Genomic DNA, 25,346 nt, shown 5'->3' with positions numbered 1-25,346 from the left:
CTCCTCTCCTACCTCCAGGTGTCATCTGAATCCCTCAAATTCTCTGACAATGTCCTGCTGTGTGACTGCTACCCCAGCCTGGGTACTCTGCCAGCTGTGTCACTTGAAACCTTTATTTTTATTTTTTCACCCCAGTGACTTTATGCATCCAGGTCTCTCCTGGAGTGGGTCTGGGACTTTCCTGCCCTTGGAGGAAGGAGGCAGCTAGGATGCTATTACTGATCTGACTCTCCTCCAATGTACCCATGGCAGCTGCAGTCTCTGGCAGCAGGCCTGGGGACCTTCCCATCGACCAATAAAACCTCCTTACCTCCTGTTCTGAAGCGTCCTCTGCACACTTTGGCTTCCAAACTTCATATCAGGTGAGATTCTGTTGGCTATTCACTTTGTTTTTAAAAAGTTCAGCTAAGTGTCACAGTTGGGTACATGAGAAAGTGGGCTCAGCTCCCACCTACATAGCCACCATCTCTACTTAGTCAAATATTAATTGACCATAGAGAGATGGGTTTATTTCTGGGCTCTCTATTCTGTTCCATTGATCTATGTGTCTGTTCTTATGCTAGTACCAGACTGTTTTGATTATAGTAGCCTTGTAATACAGTTTTATATCTGGTATTCTGATCCTTCCTATTTTGTTCTTTTTGAAAATTGCTGAGGCTATTTGGGGTCATTTTTGGTTTCATATAAATTTTTGGAGTATTTGTTCTAGATCAGTGAAACATGCCATTGGTATTTTAATAAAGATTGCATTGAATCTATAGACTGCTTTGGGTGGTATGTACATTTTAGTGATATCAATTCCATGAGCAGTCTGTATTCTTCCATTTATTTATATCTTTCTTAGTTTCTTTCTTTAGTGTTCTGTAGTTTTCCAAGTACAGGTTTTTCACCTCCTTGGTCAAGTTTATTTTTAGATACTTTATTTTTCTTGTTGCTATAGTAAATGGGATTTTTTTTTTGCTAGTTTCTTTCTGATATTTCATTGTTGGTATAAAACTGCCATTATTTTCAGATATTATGATGCTATGTAGAGAGCCTTAAAGACTCCACCAAAAAACTACTATAACAAATAAATGAATTCAATAGAGTAGCAGGATACAAAATTAATATTAAAAAATTGGTTGAATTTTTATATACCAATAATGAACTATCAGAAAGGAAAATTTAGAACACAATCTCATTTTCCATTCCATTAAAAAATACCTAGGAATAAATTTAATAAGGATGTAAAAAACCTGTGCTTGGAAAATTATATATCACTGAAAAACAAAAGCAAAGAAGATACAAATAAGCAGAAGCATATAACATGTTCATAGGTAGGAAGAATTAACATCATTAAAATGTCCATACTATCTGAAGAAATCTATAGAGTCAACACAATTCTTGTCAAAATACTAAGGGTGTATTTTGCAGAACTAGAACAAATAATCCCAAAATTTATATGGAACCCTCCCCCAACAAAACCCTAAATAGCCTCAACAATATTGAGAAAGAAGAACAAAGTTAGAGGTATCATGCTACCTGATATCAATCTATTCTAAAAGGACATAATAATCAAAACAGCATGACATTGGCTTAAAAGACATATAGATCAATGGAACATCACATAGAGCTCAGAAATAAATCCATGCTTATATGGTCAATTAATGTCTGATAAAGGAGGCAAGAACATAGAAAGGGGTAAATGATCTATCCAATAAACCGTGTTGGGGAACTGGACAGATACATGCAAAAAGAAATAAAACTAGATCACCTTTTTACAACATATTCAAGAATAAACTAAAGATTAGACAATACGGTGGAGGAGTGAGTGGAAATCACACTAACCTCCTCCCAGGAACAACCTGGAATTACAACTAAATTGTGGAGAAATCACCTGGAAAACAACAGAATGGTAGTGAGAGAGGAGCCTTGGAGCCTTGAACGGACAGTGGAATTGGCTTTCACACAGCCTAACTGGTGAGAAATGCGGTGAAGGCTCGAGAGGGTAGGCTGGGTGCCCATGGGCACCAGCACCACAGGGATACTGAAACAGCCAGTTGGATCCCCCTAAGAAGAACAGGGTCTGAATCATAAGCAGGGGGTCTAGCCTACAGCACTAGAACCCAGAAAAGCACACAGACAAGCTGCGAAAAGTGTAGTGGTGCTCTCTGCCAGAGACAGGTGGCTAGAGACGCAAAGAGGTGTTTAAAGGGAAAATGCAAAAATGTGCAGTGGCAGCCACCTAACTTGGTCTCTGGGCAGAGGCAAGGGCAGAGTGAGCTGGAGCCTGAGGAGAGATTGGTGAGGAAAGCTTTGGGGAGAGAATAGAGACAGTGGCCAGCGGGGCCCCAGTGATGACTCACCTCCCACTCCGCAGCTTCCATCTTGCTCAGGCATAAAGGACACAATAGCCTCGCCCTCAGGAGGCTATGCCCTGACCAGGAGTTGCACACAGGCCTGGGAGCTGAGTGCAGAGCGGCTGGCACAGAAAGTGGATCCCTGGCTAAAGGGGACACAGGGCTGTCTAGAGATGCTTGAGGAAAGACTGGAGATGGAAGTGCTGGGGAGAGAACTGAGGGAGCAGCCACGGGGATCCTGGTGCTGACTCCTCCCCCATTCTGCAGTCTCCATCTTGCTCAGAGAGGCCACGCCCCAGAGTGGCAACAGCGGGAAAGGAAACAATAGCCCTGCCCTGAGGACTCAGCCCAAGCCAGGAATTGCACGCAGGCCAGGGTGCTGAGTGCAGAGGGGCTGGCACAGAACCTAGATCCCTGGCTAAAGGGGACACAGAACTGTCTAGAGACACTTGAGGAGACACTGGAGACAGAAGTGTTGGGGAGAGAACTGAGGGAGTAGCTGTGGGGATATTGGTACTGACTCATCCCCCACTCCTCAGCTTCAATCTTGCTCGGGCAGACCACTCCCCTGAGTGGCAACAGCCTGTAAGGACATAATAGCTCTGCCCTGAGGAGACACTGCCCTGCCCTGTGGTGCCTAAGCCTGATGGCTGAGGGCAGAGTGACTAGATTAACAATTACAAGAGACAGACAGAGACAGTAGATTCCTGGAAGTCTCAAGCAGACTGCCTAAGGTCAGACAAGGTCAACATCTGGCATCATCAGAGGCAGACCCGAAAGAAGAGAGAAAGAAAAAGACCCTTATACTACCGTAGATGTTCACACCACAAAGTGGGAAAATCAAGACAGATCAATTTAAGAAACAGAAGCAAAAAAGAAGAGTTCAAAGAGAATTATGAAAAGCTACAAGGAAACTATGAGGAACTTACTGCAAACTATATCAACATGAAGAAAGACATAGAAACTATCAATAAGAGACAAGAGGAAATGAAGAATACAATTTCTGAATTGAAGAACACAATAGAAGGAATCAAAATCAGGCTAGATGAAGCAGAAGATTGAATTGGCGAGCTGGAGAACAAGGTAGAAAAAAGCTCCCAGAAAGAACAAGAAATGGAAAAAAGACTCAGAAAGAATGAAGAGGCATTTAGGGAAATGCAGGACAACATGAAACATTATACTATCTGTAAAATAGGGATACCAGAAGGAGAAGAAGAGGAGCAAGGGATAGATAGAGAACCTGTTTCAAAAGATAATGGAAAACTTCCCTAATTGGAGGAGAGAAAAGGTCATAGAAGTCCAGGAGGCACAGATGACCCCATTCAAGAGGAACCTAATGAGACCCATTCCAAGACACATCATCATTAAATTGGAAAATATCAAAGACAAAGACAGAATCCTAAAGGCAGTAAGAGAGAAACGTAGTAAAATACAAAGGAGCCCCAATATGGCTAGCACCTACTTCTCAACGGAAACACTACAAGCCAGAATGGAATGGCAAGAAATATTCCAAGTAATGAAAAGCAAAAGCCTACAACAAAGACTGCTCTACCAAGTAAGGCTCTCAATTTAAATGGAAGGTTTAATAAGGAGTTTCCCAGACAAAAGACGGCTAAAAGAATATACCTCCACCAAACCAGCTCTACAAGGTATGCTAAAGTGAATGCTTTAAAAAGATGAAGTAAAAGAGTGAGAAAGAGAAGAACACATTTACAAAGGGAAAAAAAATCAATAAGTACCTATCAATAATAACTTTAAATGTAAATGGTCTAAATGTTCCAATCAAAAGACATAGGGTAGCTGAATGGAAAAGAAAACATGAACCACACACATGCTGCCTACAAGAGATTCCCCTCAGAACAAAAGACCTACACGGACTGAAAGTATAGGGATAGAAAAAAATATTCCCAGCAAATGGACAGAAAAAAAACCAGGGGTAGCAATACTTATATCAGGCAAAATAGATTCAAAACAAAGGCATAAAAAGAGATACTTTATAATAATCAAAAGAAGAATCCATCAAGAAGACATAAACATTGTAAACCTATATGCACCCAACACAGGAGCACCCAAATATATAAGGGAAATCTTGGAGGACTTCAAGAAAGACATAGACAGCAACACAGTGATAGTAGGGGATTTTAATTTTAACATCCCACTGTCTTACATGGATAGATCTTCTAAAGAAAACATCTACAAAAATATTGTGGGAGTGAATGAAGTATTTGATGAAATGCACTTTACTGACATATACAGTACCTTTCGTCCCAAAGAAGTAAAATACACATTCTTTTCAAATGCATACGGAATATTTTCAAAGATAGAGCACATGATAAAACACAAAACAAGCCTCAACAAATTCAAGAAAATTGAAATCATAACAAGCATTTTCTAGGACCACAAGGGTTTTAAACTGGAAACCAACCTCAAGGAGAAACCTCAATAACTGTCAAACTCATGGAGACTGAGTCACATACTATTAAACAATGAACAGGTCAATAATGAGATAAAAGAAGAAATCAAAACGTTTCTGGAAGCAAATGAAAATGAACACAGAACAGTATAAAACCTATGGGACACAGCAAAGGCAGTCCTGAGAGGGAAGTTCATAGTAACACAGGCCTATCTAAAAAAGATAGAAACATTTCAAATAAATAACCTAATCCTACCACTCAAGAAATGGAGAAAAAACAACAACAAATCCCAGAGCAAGTAGAAGGAAGGACTTAATCGAGATCAAGCAGAATTGAATGACCTGGAGACTAAAAGAACAATTCATAGGATCAACCAATCCAGTACCTGGTTCTTTGAAAAGATAAAACAGATTGACAAGCCTTTAAGCAGATTCATCAAGAACAAAAAGGAGAGGTCCCAAATAAATAATATCAGAAATGAAATAAGAAAAATAACAACTGATACCACAGAAATACAAAAGACTGTAAGAAATTAGTATGAGCAATTACATGCCAATAAATTTGAAAACCTCAATGAAATGGACAAATTTCTAGAAAAGTATGACTTCCCAATACTGAATGAAGAAGAGGCAGAAAGCCTGAGCAGACCAATAATACCTGGTGAACTGGAAGCAGTAATTAAAAATCTCCCAGCACACAAAAGCCCTGGACTGGACAGTTAACACAGGAGATTTTTATAAAATATTTAATGAAGAGCTAACCCCTGTCTTCCTCAGACTATTTCAAATTCCAAGATGAGGGAAGACTCCCAAACTCATTTTATGAGGCCAGCATCATCCTAATCTCAAAACCAGATAAAGACACAGCAAAGAAAGAAAACTACAGGCCAGTATGGTTGATGAACATAGATGCTAAAATCCTCAATAAAATATTGGCAAACCACATCCAGCAGTACAGTCAAAAGATTATCCACCACGATCAAGTGGGATTCATCTCAGGCATGCAGGGATGGTTCAATATACGCAACTCAGTAAACGTGATATATCACATAAATAAAAGACAAAAACCACATGATCATCTCGATAGATGCAGTAAAAGCATTCAATAAAGTACAGCACCCATTTATGATCAAAACGCTCAGCAAAATGGGAATAAATGGGGCATTCCTCAATGTAATAAAGGCCATATATGACAAACCTACAGCCAACATCATACTCAACGGGCAAAAACTGAAAGCTTTCCCACTAAGATCGGGAACACGATGAGGATGTCCGCTTTCACCACTTCTATTCAACATTGTATTTGAAGTCCTAGCCACAGCGGTCAGACAAGAAAAAGAAATAGAAGGCATGCAAATAGGAAAGGAGGAAGTGAAGCTATCATTGTTTGCAGATGACATGATAGTGTACATAGAAAACCCGGTAGACTCCACCAAAAAACTACTCAACCTAATAAGTGAATTTGGCAAAGCAGCAGGATACAAAGTCAATATTCAGAAATCAAAGGCAGTTTTGTACACCAGCAATGCATTAGAAGAAGAAGAAATAAGAAAAAAAATACCATTCGCTATAGCAAGAAGAAAATTAAAGTACCTAGAAATAAATTTAACCAAGGAGGTAAAAGACCTGTATGCAGAAAACTATACAACACTGAAGAAAGAAATTAAGGAAGACACAAATAAATGGAAGCATACACAGTGCTCATGGATTGGAAGAATTAATATCCTCAAAATGTCCATACTACCCAAAGCAATTTATAGATTCAACGCAATCCCTATTAAGATACCAATGATGTATTTCAAAGAAATAGATCAGACATTTCAAAAATTTATATGGAACATAAATGACCCCGAATAGCCACAGCAATACTGAGAAAGAAAAACAAAGTAGGAGGGATCACAATACCGGACATCAAACTATACTACCAAGCCACTATACTCAAAACAATCTGGTACTGGCACAAGAACAGACCCATAGACCAGTGGAACAGAATAGAAAGCCCAGGAATAAGTGCAGGTCTATATGGGCGACTAATATTTGACAAAGGGGACAGAAGCATAAAATGGAGCAATAATAGCCTCTTCAACAAATAGTGTTGGGAGAGCTGGACGGCTACATGCAAAAAATTGAAATTGGATCATCAGCTGACACCATACACAAAAATAAACTCAAGATGGATAAAAGACTTAAATGTAAGTTGCAACACCATAGAAGTCCTAGAGGAGAACATTGGCAGGGAACTCTCAGATATCCCACGCAGCAATTTTTTCACTGATATGTCTCCTAAAGCAAGGGACATAAAGGAAAGAATAAACAAGTGGGAACTTATCAAAATAAGAAGCTTCTGCACGGCTAAATAAAACAACAGCAAAATGAAAAGGGAGCCAACCCTATGGGAAAATATATTCGCTAATGATACATCAGATAGAGGTTTGAGCTCCAAAATATATAAAAAAGTCTCATGACTCCACTCCAAGAAGACAAACGATCCAATCAAAAAATGGGCAAAGGACCTGGGCAGACACTTTTCCAAGGAAGAGATACATAAAGCACAGAGACATTTGAAAGGATGCTCGGCATCACTAGCCATCAGAGAAATGCAGACCACAATATGGTACCGGCTCACACGAGTCAGAATGGTCATCATAAAAAAATCAAGAAACAACAGGGGCTGGTGAGGCTGTGGAGAAAAGGGAACCCTAGTACACTGTTGGTGGGAATGCAGACTGGTGCAGCCATTGTGGAAAGTAGTGTGGAATTTCCTCAAAAAGCTGAAAATGGAACTGCCTTTTGATCCAGTGATTCCTCTGCTGGGATTATACCCTAAGAATTCCAGAACACCAATGCAAAAGGACCTGTGCACCCCAATGTTCATAGCAGCACAATTGACAATAGCTAAGTGTGGGAAGCAACCTAAACGCCCATCAGTTGATGATTGGATCAGAAAACTATGGTACATTTACACAATGGAATACTACGCAGTAGAAAGAGAAAAAGAACTACTAAACTTCGCGACAGCGTGGATAGAACTGGAGAGCATTTTGCTAAGCGAAATAAGCCAGGGGGAAAAAGACAAATACCAAATGATCTCACCTATAAGTGGAACCTAACCAACAATACAAGATGCAAGGAAAATAAGACCAGCAACACTGAAAGGAAAAGAAACCAACAGAGACAAGAGGGAAGGAGGGAGGGGGGGACGGGGGAAAAGGAAGGGAATGGGAGGGTCGGGGAATGTGTGGCAAGGTCTCATGGACAAAACCAAAGAGGAAGGATTGAGGGATGGATGGGGGAGGAGGCAGGGGAAGATGGTGGGGGGAAGGCAGAGACAAATGTATTTGAAAAAATAAAGAAAATAAATTAAATAAAAAAATAAATAAAAAATAAAATAATTTTAAAAAAGATTGAAAAACTAAGTATTTTATTTTTCATCATAGTAATTACCATTGACCCAGCCCTTGAGTGAAAATCCACTTTAATTATTAGCTGGGAGGAATTTGTTACTAAAATAAGCTCTCAGTGTAGGCTCTAATAGCTTTTTTCAGTAGTACTGTATTTGTGAGTGTTGTTCTCTAATTACCTAATGTAATAGCTGTAAATTATCTGGGAAAGGAGTCCAAATGGTTTACATTTTGTGCTTGTTTTTATCCTTCACTGAAATCTGAGAGTACATTATTGGTTGTTGGTACAGTACATGTGTTCGCCATGTATTTGGAAAAAATATATGGATGACTGGAAAAAAATATATGGTTCAAGTTCAGTGCCACAATACTGAAATAAGAATAATTTGGAAAGACAATTTTGTAAAAATCCTCTGAACATATAAAAATTTTTGCCTATGAGAGTAAAAAAGAAAAAAAGAAAAAAAGATAGTAAACTAAAAATGGATTACAGGCTTAAATGTAATACTCAAACCATAAAATTCCTACAAGAATACACAAGCAGTAAAATCTTGAACATTTCCCATAGCAAGTTTTTTTTCTGATATATTTCATTGGGCAAGGGAAACAAATGATAAAAGAAACAAACTAAAAAGTTTTTGCACAACAAAGGAAGCCATCAACAAAACTTACATATAACCTAATAAATAGGAGAGCGTATTCTCCAATAATACATCTGATAAATAGTTAATATCCAAAATTTACAGAGAACTCTTACAACTCAACACCAAAGAACTGCAAATAATACAATTAAAAAATAAGCAAAGGACCTGAACTGACACTTCTCCAAAGAGTATATACAGATGGTCGACAGACACATGAAAAGATGCTCAATGTCACTAATTATCAGAGAAATGCAAATTAAAATTACAGTGAGATTAAAACCAAAAGGCAAATTAAAATCACCTTACACCTGTCAGAATGGCTGTCATTAATAAAACTACAAATGATTAGTGTTGGCAAAGATGTAGAGAAAAGGGAAGTGTTGTGTATTGTTGGTGATACAGACTGGTGGAGCCACTATGCAAAACAGTATGGTGTTTTCTCAAAAATTGAAAATAGATCTGCTATATGCCCTGACCAGTGTGGCTCACTTGGTTGGGCATTGTCCTGCAAACTGAAAGGTTGCTGGTTCAATTCCTGGTCAGGGCACATGTCTGGGTTATGGTTTTGGCCCCTGGTCAGGGTGCATATGATAGGTAATCAATTGATGTTTCTCTCTTACATCGATGTACCTCTCCTTCTCTTTCTCTCTCCTTTCCCCTTTTTCTAAAAATAAATAAATAAATACAATATTTTAAAAAACAGATCTGCTGTATGACACTTCAATTCCACTTCTGGGGGATTTAGCCAAAGAAACCAAAATCACTAATTGGAAAGAATATACATATATTGTCCCTGTGTACCCTATGTTCATTTCAGTGTTTTTCCAATAGCCCAGATATGGAAGCAAACTAAATGACCATCAATAAACAAGTAAATAAATAAGTGTTGATACACACACACACACACACACAACTAGAATATTAACCCAGCCATAAAAACAACAATGAAATCTTACTATTTGTGATAGGATGGATTGACATAGAGGGTATTATGCTCAGTGAAAATAAGTCAGTCAGAGAAAGACAAATGCCATATGATTTCACTTACATGTGGAATCTAAAGAACAAAATAAGTTAAAATTCCAACAGACTCATGGACACAGGATAAACTGCTTGTTGCCAGAAGGGAGGGGTTTTGGGGACTGGGTGAAAAAGTGAAGTGATTAATAAATTTAAATTGGTAGTTATAAAATAGTCATGGAGATGTAAGTAAATCATAGGGAATATAGTCAATAATATGGCAATAACTATATATAGTACTAGTTGGGGTACAGGAAATATTGAGAACACTATATAAAATATATGATTTTTCTAACCATTAAGCTATATACATGAAACCAATACAAAATAAAATTGAAAGAAACAAAGAATGAATGTATTTTAAAAATCTAAAAATATAGTTCAATCCATGTTTTTAAAAAGACTATATATTGTATGATTCCATTTATAGGAAATACCCATGAAAGGCAAGCCTGTAAAGATGAAAAGCAGATTAGTGGTTTCCTGATTTGAGAGTAGGAATATATGGATTAATTACAATGAGCATGAGGTATATTTTGGGGGTGATAGGTGTGTTCTAAAATTGGATTATGGTGATGATCACACAACTCTGTATATTTACTAATAATTGAAATGTGTCCTTAAAATGGGTGAATTTCATAATATGTAAATTGTGCCTCAATAAAAGTTTTTTAAAAAGATTGAGGGAGGGAGAGGTGGGGGACAGGGGAAAGTAGTGGTGGGAAGGCAGAGACAAATGTATTTGAAAAAATAAATTAATAAAAAAAAAAAGAAAAAGGACAGAGAGAAAAAAGAAAAAAAAAGACCTCTCCAGGGAACTAGACTAGTGCTGGATTTTTTTGGAAATTATTTCCAACATTTTGAGCCTAGATAACCAATATTATATTCAAGACTTGTTAATGAAAATAAAAAATTAAATGTGCCCCCAAAATACTCAAGATGAGCATAGCAGTCCTCAATATTCAAAGTAATGGCCATTGTGGAAAGAAAAGGTCCAAGTTCAGTGCCATAAACTTTTCTGGCTGCCTTCCAAGGTGGGAGGCTGAAATGAACTTTGCCCTGGGTGACACTCTTCCTTGTCACTGATTAACCAGCTTTGTAGGAAGGCTGCTCCACAGACATCCTCTGCCTGGAGAGTGATATCTGGCCAAGTATTGGTGAGTAGAAAAAAATGTCCACTCGCTACCACCAAGCTGCTAGTGATAGCTACCTGGAACTTCTGAAAGAGGCTACCAGGAGAGATCTGAACCTTTCTGATGAAGATGGCATGACTCCTACACTCCTGGCAGCCTACCATGGGAACTTGGAAGCCCTAGAAATAATCTGCAGCAGAGGGTAAGTTCAACCTGAGGGTTCTTTTAAATCCTCACCCAAGGAAATGTTTATTGATTTTAGAGAAAGAGGAAGGCAGGGGGAGGGAGGGAGAAATAAACATCGATGTGACAGAAAAACATTAATTGGTTGCCTCTTATACATGCCCTGACTGGGGATTGAACCTTCAACCTAGCTTGTGCCCTGACCAGGGGATCATATCAGCAACCTTTTAGTGTATGGGATGTTGTTCCAGCCAACTCAGACCCCTGGCCAGGGCCAACCTGAAGATTTTGATGGGAAACTGTTTACAGTAGGATTTGGCAGACCAGTGGCAAGAGAAAGAGAATTCAGTGAAAATATGGTACTTTGCCCTTTTTCTAGACTAACTAATTGTATTTTTAGAGAAAGGGAGAAACCGCCTAGAGATACTGTCTTTGCTCACTGAGAACTGGCTCCACTGGGATGGCTCATCCTTGCTGAGCCACATATAGGGGGAAAAGCCCTGAACTCTTAAGGTATGTTAGCTGCCTCATGGAGGAGATATTTTAATTCTGTGCCTTAAAAAATATTATCCATAAATTTAAATGATTGTCCCTTTAAAAGCAGATCACTGTTCTACTTGGTTTTAAGATGTCAACCTTGATTGGAACACATGATGTTATTTTAGTTTTCTATCTATTCTATTAAAATCCCACAACCTTTATTAATACTCAATCCTAGTGCAAGTCCATGAATCTTAGATGAAGTTGCTTACTTTACAAGCTGTATAAGTGTCCTTCAGCCTGTCTTACCTTTGTTACCTTTCTGGCAGTCATATACACATAGGCACACACTCCCCTCACAGCCCCCACCCACAAATTCTAACTCAGGAGTTAGCTAACTCTTTTCTTCTGCTTGTTACCAGAGGGGTTAGGCAGTATTAGCAACTATACCCTAAGAAGGGTAAAGAAAAAAAAGAAAATGTAAACAAAGGGGCCCAGTGAATTTATTTCAATTTAATACATATTTATTTATAGATATTTGCTATGTGTCAGCCATTTGCTAGCTGCCAGGATGCTGCAATCAACAACAGAGGTACAATGACTGTCCTCATAGTAATCAGATTAAGAGAAGAAGACAGAAATTAAGCAAGTTCTGTATGACATGTGTTACAAAAGGGATAATAGAGGGCACTAAACAGATGATGCAGGCATCTCTCCTAATCTAGGGGGTGAGGGAAGGCTTTCTGGAGCATTTACGCTGGGATTTGAAGGATGAGAAAGAGCTGATTAGATGAAGATGATAGGAAGATTGTTTCCAAATGAAAGCACTGTGCATTATTGAAACTGAAGAAGTTGAGTATGACTGAACATGGCTTGAGTGGAAGAGACCAAGTTGTAAGAGACAAGAACAGATCACAGAGCCTTGTAAACTCTGTTAAGGGGCATAGGAAGCCATTGCTATGGGTTTAGGCAAGGCAGCCACCTGGTCAATTTGTGTTTACAAGATTTGCTCAGGCAGCAGTACAGCCATGAGAGAGAGACAGTTTGGGGCCGTTTTAATGGTCAAGATGAGAGATGAACAAGGGTAGAGCAGTGGTAATGGAAAGATGTGGATGGACTCAAATGGTAGTTTGAATGTAAAATTAATTATGATTAACTGGATGTTGGGGTGGGTAAATAAAAGAACAGGAGGATTAAGGCCCCAGGCTCTGGTTTCAACATCTTGTGGATGTTGGCACCATTTATTAAAGTGGGGAGGCACTTTAGGAAAAGTTGGAAAAAACAAAGGTGTTGGACAGAGCTTCTGAGTTGAGAACTGAATGAGGAAGTCAGTGGGGGTGTTTTTCTACTCCTTTTGCCTGATGACTTCCATTTCCCAGACTGCACCCTGTCCCTCACCACCATCAATCAACCTTCTCCAGATTATAACACCATGCCATCTTTCCTTTTTTTTTTTCAAACTTTCTCCAACTATTTAGTGTTCCGCCTGTGCTCCAAATGCAAGATGCCAGTTACTTCACAACCAGTGAAAGCCTTTGCTCTTCTTGAGGTACAATTTAAATGGCAATGCCTAGATGTTCTCTTTCAGTCTCTCTCTTCTCCCCCTCCTTTGCTCCCTCTCTCTCTTCTGTATGCCTAAAACATTACTTTACTCTTATTGTTCTTATATCTATCTCACTATACCTTTCCCAAGTGGTTTATCATTTACTCCAAAAGAATTTGCTACATAGTTCAGCCTATTCCCATTTATTTGACATGGTGGTTTCTCTCAATATAATTTCAAAATCCAGTCCATTAAGTTATATTTATTAAACACTGACTATAGGCACACAAATTCTTCTAACCCTGCTTTTTTTAGGCCTTCCTTCTCAAGTCTTGCCTTCTGATCAATTCTAGTACATCTCAGATTTTGTTTACTTCTCTCCAGAATAATTTAAGACCAATTGTTTTGAGTTGGCTTGGCATAGGCTGAAAAAAAAGATGTTTTCTGGAGGTTTTCACAAGTCATCTCCCATTTTGACCATTGCCAGTCTTCAGGAAACTGTATGGGATAAAATTGTCAGTTAGAGATACAAAGATGGCGGAGGAGTGAAAGGGAGTCACGCTGACCTCCTCCGAAAACCAAACTGGAATTGCAACTAAATAATGGAGTAATCACCTGGAAAGCAGTGGAGCGATAGTGGGAGAGGAGCCTTGGTGCCGCGGACAGTGGATTCTACTCTCACACATCCCAACGGGTGAGAATTGCGGTGGAGGCTCCAGAGGGTGGGCTGGGTGCACACGGGCACTGGCACCAGAGGGACATTGAAACGGCCAGTTAGCTTCCCCCGAGAAGAACGGGGTCTGAATCATAAACAGGAACCCCTAAACTACAGCAGCTAAAGCCAAGAAATGACAGGCAAAACGCAACCCCAAAAAGCTTAGGGGTGCTCTCTGCCAGAGACAGGTGGCTGGGGATGCAAAAAGACATTTAAAGGGCAAACGCAAAAGTTGCAGCGGCAGCCACCCTCCTTGATCGCTGGGTAGAGGTAGCAGCAGGGTGGGCTGGTGCCTGGGAAAAGACTGGTGAGGAAAACTTTGTGAAGAGAACTGACACAGCGGCCAGTGGAGCCCGGGTGATAACACACTTCCCACTCTGCAGCTACCATCTCGCTCAGGCATAAGGGAATCGATTAACCTGCCTTTTGTGCACTCCGCACACAGCTTGTACACGTGTGAGCTGCGGGGCTGAGTGCAGACTGGCTGGGAGAGCCCTGAGGAGAGACTGGAGACAGAGGCGTTGGGGAAAGAACGGGAGGAGGAACCGGGGAGTCCCGACTCCCTCCCCGTTCAGTAGTCTCCATTGTGGGCTGGAAAGGCGTGACCCCAAAGAGGCAGAAGCGGGGCGCGCATGAACCAGACTGCCTGCGATTGAAATGCAGTCCGCACAGGGGTTGGATCCTTGGCCGAAGGGGTCACAGAACTGCCCAGAGGCCCCTGAGGGGAGACTAAAAACGCAGGCATTGGGGAAAGAACGGGAGGAGGAACCGGGGAGTCCCGACTCCTTCTCCTTGCCGAAGTCTCCATTGTGCGGGAAGAGGCCACACCCCCAAGGAGCCAAAAGCCGAAAAGCAAACATAGACACCCCCAAAACACCCAGAGCAGGCGCGCACACTTGCGCCGAGTGACCTGCGTGGGTTGGCGAGCGTGTGTGTGACCTACGCGGGCCGGCGAACGCTTGCACCTGCCGGCAAGGCCTCACACAGACTGGCACCCATACGGCCTGCGAGGGAATGCACAGAGGGGCAAGGGCAGGCGTAAATTGACCTACCTGCCGCGATTGCGGAGTGGCCCACAAAATAAGTAGAGCTGCCCAGAGTCCCTGGAGCAGAGACCAGAAACAGGATTAACCGGAGAGTCCTAGAGCTGATTTCCTCCCATTTCCGTAGTCCCCATTTGGCGAGGGCAAGCAATGCACCCAAAGAGCCAAAAGCGGGGAAAACACACAATAGAAGACCCTAAACTGACCAGTGCCGCGAAGCTCGCGTGCCAGGGAGGCCAGATGAGTACGGGAGGTCGCGAATAAGCCCCCTGGTCTGGGGCAAGCACATGCGAGCCCAGGCAGGAGGGGGACCCTGCCGCGCTGGGAACGCGCTCAAGGAGCCCGCGTGAGAGCGCAGAGAGATCCCAAAAAATAGCCCAGCCCTGACCGAAGGGGTCACAGAGCTGCTCCAAGCAGGCGTCAGACACAGGTATTAGACTCCTGAAAGACTCAAACAAACAACCCAAGGCTGTATAGGGTCAACAACTGACATCATCAGAGGCAGGCCCAGAAAGAAAAGTAAAGGACAAAAATACTTAACAGACTCTCACAAAAATGGGAAGAAAAAGAAGTTCCCCTCAAATGAGTGGAAAAGGGGACTCCCCACAGAGAGAGCTAAATGAAATAGAGGCAAGGGAATTATCAGATATGGAATTCAAAACAATGGTTCTAAGGAAGCTCAATGAGCTCAGCCAGCTCAAAGAGAACTATGAGAAACTGCAGAGAAACTATCAGGATCTCACAGCAAACTATATCAGCCTGGAAAAGGACATAGAAACTATCAAGAAGACACAAGAGGATATGAAGAATACCATTTCTGAATTGAAGAACACAGTAGAAGGAATCCAAAGCAGGCCGGATGAAGCTGAGGATCGAATCAGTGAGATGGAGGACAAAGTAGAAAAAAGCTCCCAGAAAGAGCAAGAAATGGAAAAACAACTCAAAAAGAATGAAGAAGCATTTAGGGAAATGCAGGACAACCTGAAACGCAATAATATCCATATAATAGGGATATCAGAAGGAGAAGAAGAGAAGCAAGGAATAGAGAACCTCCTCGAAAAAGTAATGATGGAAAATTTGCCCAATTTGAGGAGAGTAAAGGTCTCATGAATCCAGGAGGCACAGAGGACCGCACTCAAGAGGGACCTAAGGAGGTCCACTCCAAGACACATCATCATTAAAATGGCAACTATCAAAGACAAAGAAAGAATCCTCAAGACAGCAAGGGAGGAGAAAGTAACATACAAGGGGGCCCCGATATGCCTAGGAGCTGACTTCTCAACAGAAACACTACAAGCCAGAAGGGAATGGCAACAAATATTCCAAGCCATGAAAAGCAAGGGCCACAGCCAAGGCTGCTCTACCCAGCTAGGCTCTCCATTAAAATAGAAGGAGAAATACGGAGTTTCCCAGACAAAAGAAAGCTAAAAGAATACATCTCTACCAAACCAGCACTCCAAGATATGCTAAGGGGACTGGTTTAGGCAGATGAAGGAAAAGAATGAGACAGAGAGGAACACAAGTACAAAGAGAAAAGATGAGTAAGTTTCTATCAGTAATATCTCTCAATGTGAATGGACTAAATGCCCCAATCAAAAGACACAGGGTAGCTGAATGGATAAGAAAACATGACCCACATATATGCTACCTACAAGAGACCCACCTCAGAGCAAAAGACCTACACAGATTGAAAGTAAAGGGATGGAAAATAATATTCCAAGCAAATGGACATGACAAAAAGGCTGGCGTGGCCATACTTGTATCAGACAAAGTAGATTTCAAAGCAAAGGCCATAAAGAGAGACCCAGAGGGGCACTTTATGATACTTAAAGGAAGAATCTATCCAGAAGTCATCAACATTGTAAACTTACATGCTCCCAATAGAGGAGCCCCCAAGTTTATAAGGAAATTGTTGGATGACTTCAAAAAAGATATAGACAGCAACACACTGATAGTAGGGGATTTCAACACCCCACTGTCAAAAATGGACAGACCTTCCAAACAAAACATTAATAAACATATTGCGGCACTGAATGACACACTGAATCAAAGAGATTTAACTGACATATATAGAACCTTACATCCCAAAGAAGAAAAATACACATTCTTTTCAAATGCTCATGGCAGTTTTTCAAAGATAGACCACATGATAGGACACAAAGCAAGCCTCAGCAAATTCAGGAAAATTGAAATAATACCAAACTTTTTCTCAGACCACAAGGGATTGAAACTGGAAATCAACCTCAAAGAGAAACTTCAAAAACTTGCAAACTCATGGAGACTGAACAGTAGACAATTGAACAATGAATGGGTCAATAACGAGATAAGAGAAGAAATCAAAAAATTTCTGGAAAGAAGTGAAAATGAACAGACAACTGTCCAAAACCTATGGGACAGAGCAAAGGCGGTCCTGAGAGGGAAGTTCATAGCAATACAGGCTTACCTTAAAAAGATAGAAACATTTCAAATAAAAGACCTAACACTACAACTTCAAGAACTGGAGAAACAACAACAAATAAATCCCAGAGCAAGTAGAAGGAAGGAAATAGTCAAGATTAGAGCAGAACTGAATGACATAGAGACAAAAAGAACAATTCAGAGGATCAACCAATCCAGAAGCTGATTCTTTGAAAAGATTAATAAAATTGACAAGCCATTAAGCAGACCCATCAAGACAAAAGGGAGAGGACCCAAATTAATAATATCAGAAACGAAAGTGGAGAAATAACAACTGATACCACAGAAATACAAAGGATCATCAGAAACTATTATGAACAATTATATGCCAAGAAATTTGAAAATCTTGATGAAATGGACAAATTTTTAGAAAAGTATAATCTTCCAACACTGAAGGAGGAAGAAACCCAAAGCTTGAACAGACCGATAACAGCTGGGGAAATTGAAGCAGTCATCAAGAAACTCACAGCACACAAAACCCCAGGGCCAGACGGTTTCCCAGGAGAATTTTACAAAATATTTAAGGAAGAGCTAACCCCTGTCCTTCTCAGACTATTCCAAAAAATCCAAGAGGAGGGAAGACTCCCAGACTCCTTCTCTGAGGCCAGCATCACCCTGATCCCAAAACCAGATAAAGACCCTACAAAGAAAGAAAACTACAGGCCAATTTCGCCGATGAACATAGATGCTAAAATCCTGAACAAAATATTGGCAAACTGCATCCAGCAATACATTAAAAAGATTATCCACCACGATCAAGTGGGATTCATCCCAGGGATGCAGGGATGGTTCAACCTAAGCAAATCAGTAAACGTGATACAACACATCAATAAAAGCCAAGACAAAAACCACATGATCATCTCGATAGATGCAGAAAAAGCATTTGACAAGGTACAGCACCCATTTATGATCAAAACACTCAGCAAAATGGGAATAAATGGGGCATTCCTCATCGTCATAAAGGCCATATATGAAAAACCTACAGCCAATATCATACTCAACGGGCAAAAACTGAAAACTTTCCCACTAAGATCGGGAACACGACAAGGATGTCCGCTCTCACCGCTTCTTTTCAACATCGTATTGGAAGTCCTAGCCACAGGGGTCAGGCAAGAGAAAGAGATAAAAGGCATCCAAATAGAAAAGGAGGAAGTAAAACTATCATTGTTTGCAGATGACATGATAGTGTACATAGAGAACCCTGTAGACTCTACCAAAAAACTCCTCAACCTAATAAGTGAATTTGGCAAAACAGCAGGATACAAAGTCAACATTCAAAAATCAAAGGCGTTTTTGTACACCAGGCATGCAATAGAAGAAGAAGAAATCAGAAAAAATATACCATTCGATATAGCACGAAAAAAGATAAAGTACCTAGGGATAAATTTAACCAAAGACACAAAAGACCTGTATGCAGAAAACTATACAACATTGAAAAAAGAAATTAAGCAAGACACAAATAAATGGAAGCATATACCGTGCTCATGGATTGGAAGAATTAATATCCTCAAAATGTCCATACTACCCAAAGCAATTTATAGATTCCACGCAATCCCTATTAAGATACCGATGACGTATTTCACAGAAATAGAACAGACATTTCAAAAATTTATATGGAACCATAAACGACCCCGAATAGCCGCAGCAATTTTGAGAAAGAAACACAAAGTAGGAGGGATCACAATACCGGACATCAAACTCTACTACAAAGCCACCATACTGAAAACAATCTGGTACTGGCACAAGAATGGACCCATAGACCAGTGGAACAGAATAGAAAGCCCAGAAATAAGCCCAGGTGTCTATGGACATCTAATATTCGACAAAGGGGGCAGAAGCATAAAATGGAGCAATAACAGCCTCTTCAACAAATGGTGTTGGGAGAGCTGGATGGATACATGCAAAAAATTGAAATTGGATCATCAGCTGACACCATACACAAAAATAAACTCAAGATGGATAAAAGACTTAAATAGAAGTCGCAACACCATCAAAGTCCTAGAGGAGAACATTGGCAGGAAACTCTCAGATATCCCACGCAGCAATTTTTTCACTGATATGTCTCCTAAAGCAAGGGACATAAAGGAAAGAATAAACAAGTGGGACCTCATCAAAATAAGAAGCTTCTGCACAGCTAAAGAAAACATCAGCAAAATGAAAAGGGAGCCAACCCTATGGGAAAATATATTTGCTAATGATACATCAGATAGAGGTTTGATCTCCAAGATATATAAAGAACTCACTCGACTCTACTCCAAGAAGACGAACGATCCAATCAAAAAATGGGCAAAGGACCTGGGCAGACGCTTTTCTAAGGAGGAGATACAGAGGGCCCAGAGGCATTTGAAAGGATGCTCAGCATCACTAGCCATCAGAGAAATGCAGATCAAAACCACCATGAGGTACCACCTCACACCGGTCAGAATGGCCATCATAAACAGATCCACAAGCAACAGGTGCTGGCGAGGCTGTGGAGAAAAGGGAACCCTAGTACACTGTTGGTGGGAATGCAGACTGGTGCAGCCACCATGGAAAGCAGTGTGGAATTTCCTCAGAAAGCTGAAAATGGAACTGCCTTTTGATCCAGCGATTCCCCTGCTAGGACTATACCCTGGGAACACCAAAACGCCGATACAAAAGAACCTATGCACCCCAATGTTCATAGCAGCACAATTTACAATAGCCAAGTCTTAGAAGCAACATAAATGCCCATTAGTAGATGATTGGATCAAAAAATTATGGTACATATACACAATGGAGTACTACGCAGCAGAAAGAAAAAAAGAAGTACTAAACTTTGCAACAGCATGGATGGAACTGGAGAGCATCATGCTAAGCGAAATAAGCCAGGGGGCGAAAGACAAATACCATATGATCTCACCTATAAGCGGAACCTAACCAACAATGCAAAGATGCAAGGAAAATATGACCAGCAACATTGAAAGGAAAAGAAATCAACAGAGACAAGAGAGAAGGGGGGGGGGGGGCAGGGAAGGGGAAGGGAAGGGGAAAGTCAAGGAACATAAAGAACTCATGGACAAAACCAAAGGGGAATAGCGGAGGGAGGGAAGGTGGGAGGGGGCAAGGTAAAGAGGTCAGGGGGAGGCAGAGACAAATGTATTTAAAAAGTAAATAAAAAAAATTTAAAAAAAATTGTCAGTTAGATTTAAGGGGGCTAAAAAGGGGAAATAATTAAAAATTGCATTTACATGTTAATCAGTCATTAAAATCTATTTCAGTCTGATGATTTCAGTGATTATCTGTCACTGCCTGTTTCAAACCTTGGATCATGTGGTAACCATTAAGATCCAAACTCTGGCTTTGTTAAAGTGTTTTTCTTTCTTTTTTAAATTTAATGATGGAAAGCAATAATCACATGTGTTATCCTACACTGGAAAGATGGCCCCAATTTATACAAAATTTCATTTTCCCTTTAAAATGTTCATGAATTTCTTAGTTTTGTTTCATTTTCTAAAATGAAAATTTTTTTCCTCTCTGATTTTTAGAGGAATATTACTTATTAACATTTCACATCATATTGGAAAGATACATTATTAATATAAAAATTGCATCAATTCTCACAGTCATCAGTATTTGGATGTATATCCTTCCACACTTTTCTCTTTGAGAACATGCACATACATGTATATTTACCCTATTAAAAGGAGAATCATATTATACAAACTCTTCTAAAACTTGCTTCTAATTATTTGGCAATGTATCATTGACCATTTGAACTTAAAAAATAGATATCTGGTCTGTTTTTAATGGCTACATGATATTCTGTTTTATGGTTTCATCATAATTTATTTAATCAGTTGCTTGTTCATGATGTTTAATTAAATCCAGGCTTTGTTATAAATAAGTTGAGACAAACATCCTTGGTTGTTCACCTTTACACAGGGTCTGATATTTCCTTAGTATAAATTCCCAAAGGCAGAATTGTTGATTCAAGAGGATGCCATGTTTGAAAGGCTATTGACACATATTGTGCCAGGAAATTTGAATCCCTTTATGCTTCCTCCAGCATTGTTCATTTCCCTATACTCCTGCCAAAACCTGGTATTACTATTCTTTTTAATCATTGCCTATTTGATAGGCAAATGAATGGTAGGGTATTATTCATTTGCATTTTTTGGTTATTAGTGAGTCTAAATATTCCTTCTTGTATAAAAAACATTTTGAAACAATGATTTTATTTCTGATAAATAAATTCACAAAAATCAAATCAACTTCAAAGGGGGAAACTGAAATGGAACAGATGCTCATAGTAATTTAATACTATGACAATAACAGCAATCCAGCTTTTAAGAAGTACTGCCCCAATATACTGATCTACCAAAAAGCAGAGTCAAAATATTGTTATTTAAAAATCTTTTTGGTGAATTTGTCTTTTGTAAAAGGAGAGGTGATAGAAAAAAATCAACACTAGGCAGAATTTGGCCCCAGGAAACCATGTAACACCAATATTGGACTCAGATCAATGAATTGGCACCAGTTTGTGAATACCTGAACAAGTATATGTAATGGTTCTATCAAGAAATGGAAAAGCCAGCCAGGATTGAAAGAAAAAGATTGAGTTTAGAAAGACCCCATGAAACCTTTCAGTAGAAAATATTTTGATTTAAGTTGTACATCAGTTTGGGAAGTTGTTCATAAATAGAGTTTTTGCAAGTACACATTATATGCACTAGGGACCATGAATCATTTTACTTACAGTAGCATCTATCAATTTGGAATTTCGTATTCAGAATTTTCTTGACAGGAGATCCATCTTTGGGTTTACCTCAAGTTTTCTTCATGTTAATCCTCTTATCTTGAAAGGAGCATTTAAGATCTCTGGAGATGAAAAATTCCACTACTCTATGGTTTGAAGTGTGTAGACAACTTAATATTCTGTAGCGTCCCCACCACAGTTCACTCCTCTCAATAATTTCTTTTTTAACTTACCCAATTCAAAAATAATGTCAGGCAAATTTAATCAGTATGGTTTTGGTTATGTTTGTAGTAATGCTTTGGATGTTTTACAGTCCCTCTTTGTTGTCTTTTGAATACGGTATTTGGTTAGAATAAATGACTCTGTTAAGGTTGAAAGGTTTCCTTTGATCCAAGGCAATTAAATCAGGCTAACTGACCAGAGCTCTCTTAAAAGTTGCTGCTCAACGGAACTGTGTTATTTAATATTTGCTTTCCTTAGATTCCATTTCATTTCCCTTCCTTCCTCTTTATACAACTCCATGCACCCAGTCACACCGAAGTGAAGCCTTGGTTCTCCAATATGCCATGTAGTGTCACCCACACATGCATCTGTTTGTGCTGTTTTCTGCTCTGTAGGAAGCTGCCAACTGCCAGCTTATAGACTGGATCTAGAATGCAAATATATTTTATTTGGACTTTACTGTATTGTCCTTTTAAATTTGAGCCAACTTTTAAAAATCAAAAAGTTTCACATAAAATCCTGACTTTCTCACTTAGTTTGAGAAATGGAAATTCTGGCAATACTGTGTCTGCTGTATTCAAAGTAGCAACCAGCCATAGCTGAGTGATGGCCATTCTTTCTAGAGGGAGATTGCACTAAACTATGACTTTGTTGAAAGAACAAACCTGGTCCTGTTCAGTTTCTTACATTACTTGCTCTGCTTCTGTAGGCTGAGTTTGAGAATTCTGCCAGGAGACAGAGATGATACAAAGGACAAAAAGACAGAGACATATTATTGAATTAAGTAGAGGGGGCATACATATTTGACAAATTAAGTAAGACTACATGTGTTAGAAAGCCACAAGTGCTTCAGGAATTTACTGATGGTATGAGGAAAAACTAAATTTGATATATTAAGGATTATGAGTTTTGAGAGAAAGGAAATGATAATAGGTAATGTTTATTGAATATTTACTATGTACCAAGCACGTTTATAATGATTTATGTATACTAACTTATTCACATTAACAATCCTGTGAACAGATGATAATGTTATCCTCAATTTACACTTGAAGATATTGAGTCCTAGAAAAACTAATCTTGAGACTTCATAACTGGCATCATAAAAAAGTTGAGGTGTGCATTTTGCTGGAGACCATTAGACTTGGAGACAGATCCAGTCCAAAGTGTGCTGTCTGTGTACCAATGAGCAGATCAATTAACCACTCTTAGTCTTATTTTACTCTGATGATTATTCTCGCCTTCCTTCTCTAGGAAGATTGGGTTGGCTGTTGAAGGAGGGCAGTGAATGTGTAAATGCTTTGAAACTGAAAGGGATGAGGAAGCAAGGGGTTCCCATGGGGGAGCTATGAATCTAATTCATCAAATTGTTGGGCACTGGTTAGGCCATATTAACTAGGACAGCTCTTCTCTACCTGCAGCAAGCCTGCAAACTGCTGGAGATCTTGTTAAACTTCAGATTCTCATTCAGGAAGTCTGAGCTGGGGTCCTTTATTACATGTATTATCAGAATTCTCAGGAGTGGCTTGGAGTCAGAGCCATGGTTAATAATAAATTATCTCTTTACTTTTTTGTTTGTCCCTGTTTGTAACTCAAGCCATGTAGGTGCTGGGTTCTGGTGTAGCCTGGGGCAGGATTTCAGTAGGCATTCATTCATTTCACAGATATTTATTGAGCACCTACCATGCTCCTGTTTATGTGCCAAGATTGGGTCTCTGGCCTGAATACCTCCTATTAGTGCTCCCAATTCCACCTTAAACCATTGTAGAACTATTCATATATATGCTGTTATAATTACATGGAAGGAAGCTGAGGAATCAGTGGAGATGTTCTCTGCTTCTAGGAATAATGGTTGCAGCAGACACTGTTTGCTACCTACCCAACATCCACTCATCTCTTCCCCTTGTTGATTGGGACCCAGTTCTGTTCAGGTGTTTACTTTTCTATATGTGACTCTGGGGAATTGAGCCAAATAAGAGCTGGAAGCAGCTTTTAACGGCTCAGGAAAGATGATTACTATATTTTCAGGAAATGTAAGAGCCTTTAATAAATTATATTTTAAAATACTCAAAACTCATCATTTCCTAATTATTTTACTATTATCTGTGCTCTTAAGATTATGCATGTCTATTCTATCTATATGGTGGGAATAATATATAACTGTGTGCTACTGAACATCACTCCAAATTCCAGGTCCAGTAATGTCCCATCAGTAGTTTGAAATTTGCCGTGGTGAGTGTATTTATACCACATAAATCAGCACACATTAAAAATCAGGGCTTTGACTTGTTTTCCTAGGTGAGCCAGCTGTGAAACATTTACTAGCACACCACTGGGTAATCCTATCCCTACCTTCAATGGGATATTCTTTTCTTTTTTTCTGAATGATTAATTTTTTACAAATTTTTAAAAATTATATTTTATTGATTATGCTATTACAGTTGTCCTGATTTTCCACCCTTTGCTTCCCTCCACCCAGCACCCCACACTCCTTCAGGCAATTGCCCCACCATGTTCATGTCCATGGATCATGTGTATAAATTCTTTCCCTACTCCATTTTCTATATAGTATTTTACATCCTCATGGCTATTATGTAACTACCTATTTGTACTTCTTAATCCCCTCACCTTTTACCCATTCCTCATCACCCCCCTCCCATCTGGCAACTATTAAAGTGCTCTTTGTATCCATGGTTCTGTCTCTGTTCTTCTTGTTTGCTTAGTTTGATTTTTAGTTTGTTGATAGATATGTATTTGTTCCCATTTTATTGTTCATATTTTTTTATCTTCTTTTTCTTAAATAAGTCCTTTTAACATTTCATATAATAATAGTTTGGTGATGATGAATTACTTTAGTTTTTCCTTGCCTGGGAAGCTCTTTATCTGCCCTTTGATTCTAAATGATAAGCTTTGTCGGGTAGAGCAATCTTGGATGTAGGTCCCTTTTTCTCATGACTTTGAATATTTCTTGCCAACCCATTCTAGCCTGCAGTTTCTTAGGAGAAACCAACTGACAGTCTTATGGGAATTCTCCTA

The 25,346-nt window shown here is 39.6% G+C and overlaps 1 protein-coding gene across 1 annotated transcript in view; it reads left to right on the top strand.

The window, feature by feature from the left end:
* Window positions 1-10,969: 10,969 nt before the first annotated feature.
* Window positions 10,970-25,346, top strand: part of ANKS4B (ankyrin repeat and sterile alpha motif domain containing 4B) — a 34,177-nt gene continuing 19,800 nt past the window's right edge. The window contains exon 1 of the mRNA XM_054580915.1: window positions 10,970-11,152. Coding sequence (XP_054436890.1) covers window positions 10,989-11,152 — 164 coding nt within the window. The 5' untranslated portion in view covers window positions 10,970-10,988. The remainder of the gene's footprint in view (window positions 11,153-25,346) is intronic.

Source organism: Pteronotus mesoamericanus, unplaced genomic scaffold (genome assembly GCF_021234165.1).
Source record: "Pteronotus mesoamericanus isolate MK-2021 breed Mesoamerican mustached bat unplaced genomic scaffold, CSHL_Meso_final contig_64, whole genome shotgun sequence".
NCBI classification, from domain to species: domain Eukaryota; kingdom Metazoa; phylum Chordata; class Mammalia; order Chiroptera; family Mormoopidae; genus Pteronotus; species Pteronotus mesoamericanus.
This window is presented reverse-complemented; position numbering and strand designations above follow the sequence as displayed.